Source organism: Lygodium microphyllum, chromosome 16 (genome assembly GCF_053477565.2).
Source record: "Lygodium microphyllum isolate KBCC chromosome 16, Lygodium_microphyllum_v1.1.10, whole genome shotgun sequence".
In the NCBI taxonomy this organism is placed as follows: Eukaryota; Viridiplantae; Streptophyta; class Polypodiopsida; order Schizaeales; family Lygodiaceae; genus Lygodium; species Lygodium microphyllum.
Window position 1 is genome coordinate 58,679,839 of NC_141150.1, and position 15,188 is coordinate 58,695,026.

At 39.6% G+C, this 15,188-nt stretch overlaps 1 protein-coding gene across 1 annotated transcript; it reads left to right on the forward strand.

Moving 5' to 3' along the window:
- The first annotated feature begins 5,264 nt into the window (after nucleotides 1-5,264).
- Nucleotides 5,265-7,657, forward strand: LOC148022879 (uncharacterized). The gene is made up of 4 exons (XM_087695817.1): nucleotides 5,265-5,753; nucleotides 5,838-5,977; nucleotides 6,200-6,582; nucleotides 6,701-7,657. The coding sequence occupies exons 1-4, from the start codon at nucleotides 5,356-5,358 to the stop codon at nucleotides 7,253-7,255; spliced, it is 1,476 nt and encodes a 491-aa protein (XP_087551943.1). The 5' UTR covers nucleotides 5,265-5,355; the 3' UTR covers nucleotides 7,256-7,657.
- Nucleotides 7,658-15,188: the final 7,531 nt, after the last annotated feature.

Sequence of the window (15,188 nt, forward strand, 5' to 3'; positions counted from 1 at the left end):
GTAAAAAGTGGAGATTGATTATGAATACGTTAGTTAGAATGAGTATTTTGTTGGTACAATAGTGGTTACTTACCAAACTAGTATGCTCTTTGAAAGATGTTTTCATCAAATGACAATTTTCATCTCTTTTATGAGTAATGCCTTGTGAATCAAGAGTCCACACCTTCCTGATATGAGATTAGAGTATTCCTATCCATTTCTAGCATGTACGTACAATGGGTAAAAGCTTTTGAATAATTTAAAATCTTCACTCTCATGGCTTTTAAGGTCATATTGGATTCTTTGTACCCACACTGTAACATACACTTTCTTGTTTTTCTTGCTTGCCCTCTTCTATAGTGCACCAAAGCTCCCTTTTGTGTGCAACTTACTTAATGAGCACAAATTTGGAGTCGTGTCACCATGCTCTTCCCCATACAACTTTTTGAAAAGCTTATTCAATTTAGTAATCAAAGAGTCAATTGTTTTTTAGAATCTATGCTATGAGGCTTGCATTAATGAGTTATATAATGACATGTTTAAATGGGTGAGGTATAGTGAGTTCTCAAGGTTCTTGATGTTTGAACTTCACAAGAGGACCTTTTCTTTGGAACCAAAATACTATGGAAAGACACCATTATTGATAGATCACTAGAGTCACTAGTATCAATATTATATGTCAAGTTACACAAGTAATAAGAACACAAATGTGGAAAAGGTTATTTGTCAGTGTGTATAGAGAGTGGTTTATGGAAATGGAATTACTTATGCTGGAGAGGAACATGATCGTACTTTCCTAACGCTTTCATAAGCCCCATAATTTCCTACTTGGTGGTTGGTTTTGATCCTATAGGATAGCCATTATATAATAACAAGTGATTGAAAGTTATAACAAATACATAGTTGCCCCATTGACCCTTATGTCATTTTCATTTGCTTTCTTTAAACGTTTTTCACACATTTACAAGGGCTTAGAGTCATGAACTTTCCAAACCAACTTCCTCTTTGTCACGAGCCTTAAATCCTACCACACCCTTTTACATTGAAACGGGGAAGTGGTGGCATGAAATTGGGTGGGGGTTTGTCTATGTGAAAGACATTGTGTTGTAGACATACACTTGGAGTGTTCACAATGATTTCTGTTTCCAGTTTCTTTAGAACATTACAATGCATTTTGTTTTTTGGGGATAGAGACTTGCACATTATTCATTACCTCATGCATCACACTAAAAATTTTAGTGTAAGGACTATGGTATCATCAAGTCATGTGAACGTGATGTGGGCCTTCTTTGTTCACAAGGCCAATAATGTCTCAACTTAGAAAGACATGAGGAGAAATAGTATTGAGCATTAGACTTTTGTGGACATCAAGACACAACATGCATGGGAGACACTTTATGCAAATCATTTCAAAATGTATGTGCACTTTGGTAGTGGTTGTGCTAGTTGTTCCTCGATGACAAGTTTTTGCAAGATCTAATAGGCTTGAGGCTTAGTTGGTGGTGCAAAGGTGTTCAAGTAAAGTTTTGTTTTTTTGTTAGTCATTAAGGGCAGAGTCAATGAAGAACAATGTTCTACTTTTGTTAATTGAATGCAAGTCCCTCCATTTTGATATTATCTTGCACAGGGAAATTGGTCTTGACATCAAGTCTCACATATTTATTTGTCTTAAGGGTTGTGCCACACCTATCTTAGACCGACTTTATTGAATAATTGCAAGTAAGGCGAACATCATGTGGCATATTCTTTTGCCTCCTTACTAAAAACATGGGTGCCTTTACTTTGAAAGTATAGGCAAGACTCTAGGTGTGGCACCACCCTAATTGGCCTTGATATTTGATATGAGAAATAGTCAAAGTTCAAGTTTGATGTAAAACTTGAACATGCAAGCATTGTGACAAGTTGCTTCCAAAAATCGCAACCACTAGATCGACAAACTTATGAAGGATATGACTATTTTAGATGGTTGGATGTAACTTTGGTTCACACAACCATTAAGGCCAAGTAATGTTCGAAGGATGTTGTGGTAAAGGTTGATTGGTGAGAGAGTTAGACAACTTCTTGATTTCAATTTAATAGATGCTTTCAAGTTCATAGCAAGTATCGCCAAGCATGTTCATGTATTTCTTTGTAGGTTTATAAGCGGTTTGCACGAGGGTGCCTACAGGCTCCTTAACTTATGTGCTCTAAGATAGCTTATTTTGTATGGCTTGATTGATGGTTGCAATGCCCATAGCCATTTAGTTTGAGAACAAGGTTTGGATGCTTCTAGAGGTCTATTTATGTGAAACATTGGTTATGCGACATGTTTTCTAGATGTAAGAAAACAAAGTAGGCCACATGGTTGGTTTTCTAGTAACCACTTTGCAAAATTGGTTGCACATGTGCTAACAAGGGGAGGAGGGAAGTGAAAAGTGCAACTAGGAGCATGGCCCAATAAAGATGAATTGATATACTCAATTTTGGGAGTTCTTGTTGTGAATAATGTAGAATTTTATAAAAAGACGAATATTTTCTCCTCAAGTGGCTTCATTTTACTAATGAAAGTCAATTGACCTGTTCTTTCGATTTTTCTCAAGTGGCCTTGTTTTACTAATGAAAGGCAATGGATTTGTTCTTTTAAATTGGGTTGTGCAACAAGGGTGATCCTTTTTAGAGAGCTGAAATCTCAAAAACTATCTTCCTAAAAAGGACCTCAAAAGGCTTCATGATAGCCCTTGGCATCAATATTGGTTCCTAATTGCCCAAACATTTTTAAGGGGCACAAACCCTTGCAATATTTGGTAACTTTAGATATTGTTCATCAAGCTTAGCTTTGTCTCTAGAAAGTGCAGTCTTAAATACCCGATATTTTAAGGGAGCATGTAAACTTCTTTCAAGGAGAGTGGAGGGGGGTTAGGCTTGGCCGCATACATCCCTAATTGACGTAGACATTTCCTCTGTTTCTTAATACGAATCTATTCACCGCATTAGAAAACAAAAAACAAGGGCGACCCTGCATTCATTGGTGCGAACATAATAACAAAAATATGATGATTCCCCCGGGGGGGGGGGGGGGGGTTTCTCTCACATATGCGTGTGCTAATGAGACTCCGTAAGCGCGGGTGCGATGAGGCTGGCGCGTGCAAGTGTGTGTGGAAACTTCCAAGGGGGAGGAGGAGGCACGGGGTTCGAATCCGGCCGAGTCAATTCATTGATCTGGTATAATAATATCAGGAGATGAGGCAAGAAGCGTGGAAAGGAAGAACCGAAGGTTCAAGGGCCGGCGAGAAATGCCGGGAGTTCGGTAAGGCCTCGTCCGCAGCACCCGGCCCATTCATTGGCATCATAATCCACTGACACGATGATGACTCATCATCTACAAAGTCATGGATGATGCATGCTTGCTTTGCATGCATCATGGGGGGGGGTATGGCTCCACGTCTTCCGAGGTGTCATCACATCCAAACGCATCCCGTCCTCCGTTTCTCTCTTTTTGATAAAATCTTATTCTCTCTCCTCTCTCTCTCTGTGTCTCTCGCGGAAAGCAACTGCCACCGGGCGCTTTCCCGCGTGTGTGAAGCCGAACCACGGAAATAACTGTAAAAACTGACTTCCCATCGTCCTGCCCCGTTTTCGCCCCCTGTCACCTGCCTACCATCGCTGCCCTGCCCCCGCCTGTACCTTCCGCTAGCATTCACACGCATCCTGCCAACGCCCCTTTGCTTGTTTTCTTTCTCCATTGCAGCCCCTGTGCTTTCTCAAGACAAGCTTCGATGTAAAGTTCTTCACAAGCATATCATTGCACGCAAACGAGACTGCCACTTCCCTGCACCTCTGGGTAGTGGCCATCCATGACACGTGGTGTGAGGTGAGGATATGCATGATCGCCATACACGACGGTCTTGGGACTCCGCAATTATGACCAAATTTTCAATGGTGCGTTTCTTTTGGAGTGCGGTCAAGACTCACGCGGTGTGTCCACATACATATGTGCACGACAAGATGTGGCCAAAAGATATTTCACAACTTCAAACTTGATCGTCTCTTCGAGAGATGAATGCCTAGCAATCCTTAAGGCCGGTTACACACTGCGCAAAATCCTCTGCCTCCTCTCAAAACAATCCATGTGTTTCTTTACACATTAGGCACGGATGATTCATTCAAAAGAGTGCAGCTAGCCCACTCCTAAGAGCAAATCTATGAGCTAATCGGTCAAGGGTTTAAGACTTGTCATATGCTCTATGATTTTGTTTTAATAAAATATTAAAGGAGGTTGTTCTCTTCTGACTTGGGTGTGTATTCTCCCCTTGGGCATGCTCATATATCATCTACCATGTGGGTGATGTTGTGGAACCAATCATTCGATTATACACCATCTTAACACCCCGTTGTTTTTCACCGCGAATTGTCCGTTTGGGGTTGTGTGCAAGTCGATAGAGTCTAAACATCGGATCTTTAGATTATTTGCTAGAGAGCTTAAAACTATGGCTTAAGGCCATGTTGCATTGCTAATGCCATAAATACACTTTACTCTTTTGATGATAATACAATATCACTGCATTATTAAAAAAGCTTTAAACTTGCTATTAAACATTTTGTTTACATGAAAACATACATTAATGAAGAGTGAAGAGAGAATGGGACATTGTGTGTTTTCAAACTTGCAATTGGGTATTTCTTCTACTCAAAATATACATTAACAAAGAGAGAGAGAGAGAGAGAGAGAGAGAGAGAGAGAGAGAGAGTGTGTGTGTGTGTGTGCATATGCAAACTTTGCATGGATGATTACCTAACCACATTAGATCCATATCTTGATGGAATGGCATGTGTACATACATACACAACGTGGAATGATTAGTGCCCTACTTAAGAGAGAGAGAGAGAGAGAGCATCATTTATTGTGAGAGAGAGAAGAAAAGAGGAGGAGGACAGAGAGTCCAATAGTGTCCAAATGGACTTTTGAATAAGAGAGTGACTGGCCTCTCTTTTACAAGGGAACACGCTCTAACGGGTTTTGTAGAGAGACATCATCTACCGGCAAGTCTGGTGTATTCCCGGTGACGCGGAAACAACCTCTACTGGGCATTGGAGAGAGAGGGGGAGGTGAAACATCGAAGTGCGAGTGGGGGCCGCACGCGCGCCGCTGGGGAGGAGAGGTGTTTTAAAGTGGGACCCACATCGAACGCATTTTGGCCACGTGGACGGACAGCTTTGGGACCCACACCCGGACGCATTTCCGCCACGTCGACGGACAGCCCTTAAAACATGATACGCAGGCGCTGCTCGTCGTCTTGCTCCCCCGCGGGCCGCGACCCCTTCTTCTCCTCCCACCGAAGAGCTCTCTCTCATCAGAGTCTTCTCTCTCTCTCTCTCTCTCTCTCCTTCCCGTCCTGCATGACATTACTATCCACAGGGCCTCCATCTTTTATTGCCCTCCCACCGCCTACAAAACAAAAAGAAAAAGAAAGGAAAAAAAACAAACAAACAAACAGCAGACATAAAGCTCTCCCCCTCTCTTTTCCTCCCCCCGGCTCTAAAAGAAGCGAAAGAGAGAGAGATAGAGAGAGAGAGTCTCCCTTCCCTTCTGCTTTGCAACCCAGCCGCTGGCTTATTAAGGTCACAAGAAGAGCACCCCTTGTATCGTCTCATCTATCTCATCACCTCACCCCCCCCAATTGGTTTCCCCTCTTTGATCAGCGTTTATACCTGCCACCTGCTCCTCCCTGCCCTCCCATGGCAGTGCAGGCTCAGCACACCCTCAATAATCCACTCGGTACCGATCCACGGAACAGGTGTGTAGCGCATGTCTTGGCCATTGCTTGCACTCCTGCTGCTGTTGGAGCCTCCTTCTGATATGCCATGATTCTCTTTTCCAGGACGGCGCAGCTCTCCGGTTTCGACTTCTCGGGAATTGATGCGCATGCTTTCTTGGCTCAAATTCCCTTGGGGGTCGTTGATGATTCGCAGCCAATGATAGCGGGGTCGACGGCAGCAGCACAGAGGTCTTTTTATCAAGGTACATGTTCCAAGTAATGTGTGGCAGGCTTTTGAGTTGTTTTGAAGTCTATGGGCATGTTGCTTCTGAGAGAAAATTGAAATCAAGGCTTGAGATTTGTATAGAGGTACTGTCATAAAGACCTTTGGGGTGTCAATCGTCTCTATGCAACTGTGTACATGCAGCACCAGTTACGGCCTTCGGAGCAACAAGCTGATTGGGTACTGCACTTTGCAATTGCAGGAGGAAATGTGGCTCCTGTTATGAGTCCAATGATCCCCAATTTCGCTCTATTTCAGCAGCCTGCAATGAACAATCCTCCACCCACTCCAGCGGTCCCAAGTCGCAAGAGACGGAAAGAAGCATTGAACCGAACCTCACAGCCTCGGCAGCAGGCTGCTGCCCTCCAGCTAGTAGATCTTAATCAAACACAGGGTGCCCCTGCCATCACTATGCCACCAGCTGTAGTCTCCACCGGTCTAAGATTGGCTTTTGATGATGAGCACTCAACTGTTACAAGCTCTCGGCCCGAAATTAGATCAGTTTCAGGTCATTCTCTTCAGGAGGAGCTTGCCGCAGAATTTACTCAGCAGCAGGAAGAGCTAAGCCAGTTTCTGAAAAGTCAGGTATGGCTGTTCAAATGCATCCTTGCAATTGGCAGCAGTTGTCTGTTTTGTTTGTCGTGTAAAGTTGTGATTGATGCATGGTTTGAGAATAATTTGGTCTCATATTGGTCCTGTACAGACTGAACAATTACGACAAGTTCTAGAAGAGAGGACACACAGACATTCACAAACAATGCTGGCAATGATAGATGAACAAGCTTCTCGGCAGCTGCGTGACAAGGAATTGGAAATAGAAAGGGCAAATCGCAGGAACATGGATCTAGAAGAAAGAATCAGGCAACTGAGTTTGGAGACTCACATGTGGCAGAACAAAGCTAAAAGCAATGAAGCAATGGTGGCAGTGCTGAGAACAAATCTGCAACAGGCAGTAGTTCAAAGTAGGGATCAGAGTAAAGCAGAAGGGTGTGGAGAAAGCGAGGTGGATGATGCTGCATCAGCTTATATTGACGAAAATGCTGGAGCTCAGCAAGCAAGGTCGATGATGATGATGATGAAGACAGGACAGGATAAGGTTCCCTCTAGGGTCTGCAAGAAGTGCCGTACTAAGGAAGTTTCCGTTTTGCTGCTACCATGCCTGCACCTTTGTCTCTGCAATGACTGCAGGGGGGAGGTTGAAAAGTGTCTGATATGCAACTGCATCTCAACAGCTTGTGTGGAAGTCTATCTGTCGTGATGGCTCATGTTCGCTGATTGCCAGAAATGGTTCTGATTGCAAGAAATGGGTGCATGGTGGGTTTCTTAGCATTGTCCTGCATGCAGAACATACATCTAAAGAAATTTGCTGAGATATATGTATGTTAGCAGTTACTGAGTTGCGGATGAGATACTTGCAGATACATCCTTCCAGTAACTTACATTACCTTTCACTCTAGGTGACCATACCAATGGATAGCAGTCTTTTGCAGGAAATAGAAATCCTCACAGGGAAATGCTTGGTTGCTAATGGCTTAACATCAAAATCTGTGGTACATGTGATCTTTGGGTATGGGTATTTTGGGTCCACATAATGCTCCAGTGGTTCAGGTTTTTGTTAATCTGTAGCAGTTTCCCATATTAACTAGGGCGCTCTTACACATTTAAAGTTCCTAGCTAATTCAGCATGCAATTGTCTAATTCTCTATAATATGTGGATTCCTAAACACGGTTAATTAACAGTCACCTCTAGTTAACTTGCTGTGGCTTCAAAAGTAGATTACGGCCATACTTTCATGTAAGACATACCTGAAAAGGATTTGTCTCACAGATAATCAATCAGTCAACATAGTCTATGAACTATGATGGCCTAGCCTAAGTTCATTATGTTTCATTTTGTTTTAGGATGAACTTCTGTTGGTTCATACCATAACATAGATAATCAAATAACTACCAGCAAGACAGTGTATGATCTGATAGATGTGCACTTCTAAAGAGCAATAATTATTATTAAGAATTCAATGTATCTCGGAAAATTTGAAAGATTTTATTGGTTCTGGTATATATCAAATTGAGTTCGCAGAAGTGAGTGGTATTTAAGGTCTGACCATTCTTCAGAGGGGCACATCCTCTGAATACTGCTGTAGAGGAACGCGAGTTGGAACATTTTCAAGCTGTAACATTGTTTAAGGTCTAAATTTGTAGTATACACTATAGAGCGCAGGTTATAGAGAATGCAGTAAAGTGCATTGTGGATAACTAGGTTAAGCATGTTTTGAAGTTGTAATGCTTGACCCTTGTAGGCTGCAACAGTTTCCATTTATATCCCCCGGACATCTAAATTCTCAATGACACTACACATCCGATTGACTTGCATGTGATGAGCTGTATTTTTATTTTGGGTGTGATGGCAGTATGATGCCATCGTGTAACAGCTTTAAGCCATAAGCAGCATATGTCAACATCTGAAGTTGCTGCTGTTTATCTGCACGTGGGCAGGGTGGTGGTTAATGTGCAGGGTGATCTTCCAAGCTAATATTTCATGTCGAAATCCCTTGGTCTGAATGAGCTGGAAACTCTTAAACTCTAGCTGTGCCTAACACAAGTACATGACGCTTGTTACAACAGGTACAATTATCACCTTGATTGTTACAGCAAGAGTAGGAATGATGTAAGTTCAATTCAAGGTGCTGCTGATTTAGTTATTGGATTTTGGGCAGGCTGACACCACTTTGGTTCTGCCATTTTTGAGCCACTTGGTGGGCATGTATCTAGGTATCATTGAGCCCTATGCAAAACTGGAATCCATGGCTGGGAAAAGAAATGCACTTAATGCTTGTGACAACCATGTAGATTAGTATATTGTTCACATGAGGTAGCAAAGGCAGCCATTACCAACTGAGAAAGTAGCTTTGTCAAGGAGATCTAAGAAGGTATGGGCAAAGTTGAAATGAAGATTAGAAACCTAAGACATAGCTATGTTTGCTTAGGGTGGTGTTGCTGCAAAACTATCCACATATGCTGCAATAGCTTCATTGGAGGGATCTAATCATTTTCTTTCATGTAGTGATTAGTTCTAAGAAGACATGGGCAAAATTGAAATGAAGATTAGAAACATAAGCTATAGTGATATTTGCTTAGAATGGCGTTGCTGCAAAACTACAAAACTATCCTCATATGCTACAATCCCTTCATTGAAGGGATGTAAGCTTTTTTTTTTGTTGCGTAGTGACTAATGTTGCAGTCTTGACTACTCAAAACATTTGACTCGAAAATTATTAATAATAGGGCTTCCTTGTGAACTTGAAGGACACTTGTTACTTGAAATTAATCATTGCACCTCTCTTTGTATTGCTTATCCAACCCAAAAACCTAACATAGCAAGAGAGAGACTTTCCTTGCTTATTAGTGTGCACGAAAAGTTCGAGGAAGAGAAGTCTAGTCTCAACTAATTTGAGTGGGTGAAGATCTTGACCATGGCATCTTGGTTGATACAACTTGAGATGAGAAGAAAATAATTAGGCTCTATAAACAAATATCAAGAAGTACAGAAGGCTTAGGTGAGAAAGAAAATTGGCCATCCTTTTAGGTGTAAATGATGGGAACACCTATCATTACGTCAAGTAATGTGAATGGTTGAAGTACTTGACCATGGCATCCTTGCTTAGAAAATATAGGTGCAAAAATATAATTAGTACTTCTAAGTCAAAATAATTTGCAAGTGATGGGAAAAAACCCGAACAGCAAGAGACATTGCTTGCACTACTACTACTACTCTTTCCTTCAATAATGTGACTGGTTGTAGAGTCTTTGACCATGGCATTTGGGGTAAGACAACTTAGATGAAAAATAATATTAGTTGTAAGTAATAATTTGGAAAAGTTTAGGTGAGGTGAGGTTAAGGCAACCTTTTTTAGCACCTTGGCCATATAATTTCCTCTAAAAGCATTTGCCTTGTTTGCTATTTGCTTCCTCTTGATTTGAGTTTTGACTTCCTATAAGATTCGCCTTGCCTTCCAAATTACCTAGAAGTTGAAGGGTCTCATAGTTTTACATTTTTCCTTATATTGTATTCTTGACCCTCTTATTGTTTAGGACATAAAAAACTTGCGTTTCTTCTTCATTCCCTTGAAGATGAAGATGGTGGAGTACTTTAAATGCTCTAAGGCAATGCACCCATCTAAACAAATGTTCATGGTCTCCTTTATCTCCACATGTGCCTTTCCCATATGATATGCTTCTTTCCTATAATTAACCAGCTTTAAATTTGGCTCCCATGAAGAATCCTCCATTGAAGTATTTTGTCCTTAAAGGGGAAGTATATGCAACCATGATCTCTTGAAACTTTAGTTAACAATACTTTAGTGATATTTGGGGTCCACTTTAGGATATAACCTTCTGATTTCTTTAACGACTTGGTGAGCTAGTGTACAAATAAAAGGACAAGCTAATTTTTAGACTCATTTCAAGGTGAAAGGTTTGTAAGAATGAAATAGCGTTTATTGCACCAATATGAGAAACACAATATGAAAAGCAACTATATTTCTTTCAAAAGAGCAGCATTCACTACACCAATATGAGAAACAAAAATATGAAGGTAACTATATTTCTTTCAAAAGAGCTTCGAGGGTGTATAATGCTTCTAACCTTTAACAAATATATTGGCTTCATGGAATTCTATCGCATAGACCTTAATGCCATAAATAGTTTTGAATGGCCACCCTACCATGATAATCTTATGATAATCCACTATGATAATCCTATAAACCTAACAAAGATATAGCAAATGAATACAATACACATACATTTAGATTTGACAATACCACACCATAATCAAAAATCAAAAAGTATAACTATCCAAATTACTAGACTCAAATAGGTGCCAATATACCAAATGCTACCTTGAAGAATGCTTTTACCTTCCTTACTAATAAATATCCAAAGGAAAGCCTATACATTTACATTTGACAAGACCACACCATAATAAAAAATCAAATGTATAAATATCCAAATTACTAGACTCAAATAGGTGCCAATATATCAAATGCTACCTTTAAGAATGCTTTTACATTCCTTACCAATTAACATCCATAGGAAAGCCTATACACTTGAAGCTCTGTCCCTTATTCAACATCTTCCCTTCCTAATCTAGCTTTACCAAGTCATCTTTATCTTTAGTAGCATTGATTAGCATGAATTTCTCATAATTGATCTAAATCCTACAACTCTTTCATGTCTTCATTAGCTTTAGGGGTTTGTTCGAGTTTTTCTGACTTGCTTTTAACATCATGAGTAGGTCATCACCAAGCCTTGACCACCAGGTTTTGGGAATTGTAGTGTATACCTTCTAGTTGTTGATTATTTGCCATCTTTTCTCTCATGCAAAATAGGGGATGTGTTGCTATTTCAAAGAGCAAAGAACTTAATGGACATCTTTCTCTAACTCCCATGTGTACCTTGATAGCACCAATGAGAGATCCATTTAGGGATATAGAGCCATGAGGATACTCTACCAAAAAGAAAGGAAGGCCATTGATTATTCTATCAAAATATATTTCTCTTTGACTTTTTCAAAAGCCTTATCCACATCTAGCAGTAGGAAGACTACTTCTTAACTAGTGCTTTTAGCTTATTCGAAAGCAATTAATAACATTGTCAAGAAGAGTTTTGACCTTGATAAAATTTATTGATTTTTGTTAATGCATATTTGAATGATTGATCTTAATTTGCTAGCAATGGCCTAAGCAAGGATTTTGTAAAATGTACCCCATCAAGGGGATATGCCTCTAGTGGCCAAGCTTTGTACATTGAGCTTACTTAGGTATTTGATTGATAATGCTTCTTGTCTAGGAGTTTGCTAGTTCCTCTTTAGTCTAGTATTCATTGATCAATTCCATGACATGTGAATCTTAGTTAGACCAAAAGTATTTCATCATTTCCACAATTAACCCATCAAACATCGGGGATTTTTTTTGTGCCTAAACCATGCATAGTCCTTATAAGCTCTTCCATAGGAAAGGATTTCTTCAAGTTTACATTAACCTCCTCAGACACCACCTTGCTAATTGGCTATAATGACCTATTTAATGCCTCCCAGTTAAGAGGCTCTTTACCCTCATACAAAAGGTGAAAATGGTTTTTGTAGTGCAAAGAAATTAGCTTCTAATTAGTGATCAAACATCCGTTCTCTTACTCTAAGGCCAAAAAGTTTTCCTTCATCCTTCTTTGCCTTTTTGATACAATTAGGGGATATGTAGTGTAGATTAACCGTTATTCTTTTGTTAAACAACAAGCTAACTTTTCTGGACTCCCTAACGAAGGAGCCTTTTCTAATTATTTGTGGTTGGTTTAACTTAGCTTGCTCTTGATTAAGTTTATTGTTCTTGATATTATCAAAGAGGTACTTTAGAATGTCTTTAGCCTAGAGTAGATCTCTTCTCTCTTTATCATAGATCAAGATCGTTGTAAGCTTATGTAGTGCTACAAAGTTCAAACAAAAGCATGCTTACAATCTATAACCTTACGATTTTGATATCTTCACAAATCTTTTCCACCACTTCCTTTATCATATAGTTAAAGGCTCTTTGTTTGTAGTGCATAACATTAACAAAGAGCCATTTATGCATTCCTCTAGACTTTGTAGCTCAATTGCCTTCAAGCTAAGGATAATACGTGCATAAACATCTATATTTAGTGGATTTGGATTACCTTATCGCATGTACAAGTATGACACATTTATATGATTCAGTTGGATTATGTTATCAAAAATACACATACAATATGTTTATCTAATCAAATTGGATTATGTTATTACACGTACATGTATCACACATTATCGCATGTATTTAAATATAATGCATGTTATGATATGCACATATACCACATATTCCCATAAATATGCATCACCACAACGTATTTATTTAGCAAATTTACACTTCAAGGAATTAGGCCCATAGGTGGCTCTATTGAAGCATTTCTTGACTTTAAAAAAAACTTATGGGTGTGTCCACAATCGTGTTAATGACGCACCGAAACACATGCGTTTGAAATCACATTTATCCTAGAAAGAATACATGTATTTTTTGTACAATTGTAAATGCACTATGACTGCAAATTTTATAGCAAACAAAGATTAGGCACTTGAAATCAATGTCTAGTGTGGTAAGCATAGTAAGCTAGTCACACCCTCATTGGCACTGTACCACCTATCTAGTCTAATCCAGTAACCTGGGCGACTTAATGGATTGAAGTGAGAAAAGTGTAATTTATGTTGCAAGTATTGTTTCATGTCCACTAGGCCTAGTTAGCTTGACTCCACACCTTCAGTTCTTCCCCCTTTAGATAGGATAATGAAGTAGAAGCATCCATTTAACTAAGCACCATAAAATACGTCCCATTTCTAAATGCACATCCCCAAATAGTCAAAGATTGTTCCTTTCTCTACTTCCATTATATCCATATATGTTGATCAAATCCAAGTTGTCATTTTCCATTTGATAGTGATCGCAAATGGTGTGCCATCCCTAGCACTATGCTTAAGTTGGGGTCTCCCCTTTTAATTTGGGGTGCGCACCCTAAATCATTACCTTCCTCTCCTCCCACAAAACAAAAGTACTCTTTATAAATGAAAGTGATAACACTTCTTCCATGCATCTTGTATCTAGAAGTAAGATTACATCTAAGTTAAATTTAAGCACCTACTTCCAAAATAAGCCCCTCTTAACACTACCTTTTAGACCCTTAACATTAAAGCTAGCCATTCTTATTTGACATTGTATCGTTCCCTTCTTATGTTTAGATTTTTGTAGCTTTTCAAAACCCTTGTCTCCAATTGGTCACTCCAAAATTGGAAGCCATTTGTATATTTGCATCCATTCCAAGGTACTCAATCCAACACAGTCAAAGGCACCCTATTGAGTGGCGTAAAGGCACTGGATTCCCCCCTCGTATCTTTACAAATGTGTAGCTTTATTCCTAAAGTTCATGGCATGTGGTGGTTTGGCCAAAATACTATTAGACACTGACACTCTTTTGCTTTGTATTGACATTCTTGCCTTTTTGCCTCTTGACCAATAATGATCCATTGTCTTTATCAACTATTTGATTATCGATATCATTTGATTTTGCTCCAACTTGTTCATTGTTCTTAACCACATCCACCCAAGAGCCATTTTTTGTGTGGGACTTGATTTTATCACCATCCTTCATTGCGTGAAGACATTTCTTATGACAGCATCCTCACAAACCATAGTTAAAGCATGCACCATAAAAAATGCTATATATCAGTTTGAACATGAGGTCACCCATATATGGAACATCCTAATCTAGATGCATTGGTTTCCTTTCCTTCATGTTCCATGAGAGATAGATTCTATTCTCAAAATAACTAGCCAAAGGAGTGATATAGAGCAGCTTATTCAATCCTTTAGCAATATTAAGTAACAAATTCCTTTGGCAATGTTAGGCAACAAATTCTAAAAGTAAGTAGGCAAAACATACATTTCAACCTAGATTGAATGTTTTTTCCTAAGAATGTCCTTATTGGCTTGGTTACCATGGCATGATATATACTGAATTAAGGCCCCAAAAGGAGATTCCTTGATTGAGCACCTTTTGAGCTCCTTCCTTCTACTAGACATAACCTCCAAAAACCCCATTGCCCACTTATTGAACTTGGTCCACTCTTCTTTAATTTCAAGGATGGTATTGAACTAGGTGGTAGCATCCATGGCATTGGGTAGTTTCCTAGAGAAGAATATGAAAACCGCTCTAGTGTTAAGTGTGTTAACATTACTACATATCTTGTTACCATGGCCAATCGGTCTTATCTTTCATATTCTCCTTGAGTGATGTGAAAGGGTGAATATGTAGGAGTGAAAATGAGAAATGCACAAGTGGAAGCAAGAGCTATGGCTATGGAAGTTTGAACTCAAGAGAGCAAGAATAAAGATGGAGGTTTGGACTCAAGAATGAAGATGACAATGATGGTTGATCGCCACCTGCACTGTATAGGTGTAGCCACATGCATTGTATAGGTGTGTAAGCATTGAGGACAAGGTAAATATAGGTGACTAAGCATGGGGGCCTTTAACCCCCATCAACTTTCCACTTAAAGATGAATGTGCTTAGAGTGAGAAGAAATGTACAATCTTTACATATGAATGCAACTGGATAAGGAAAAACATCATCTCATC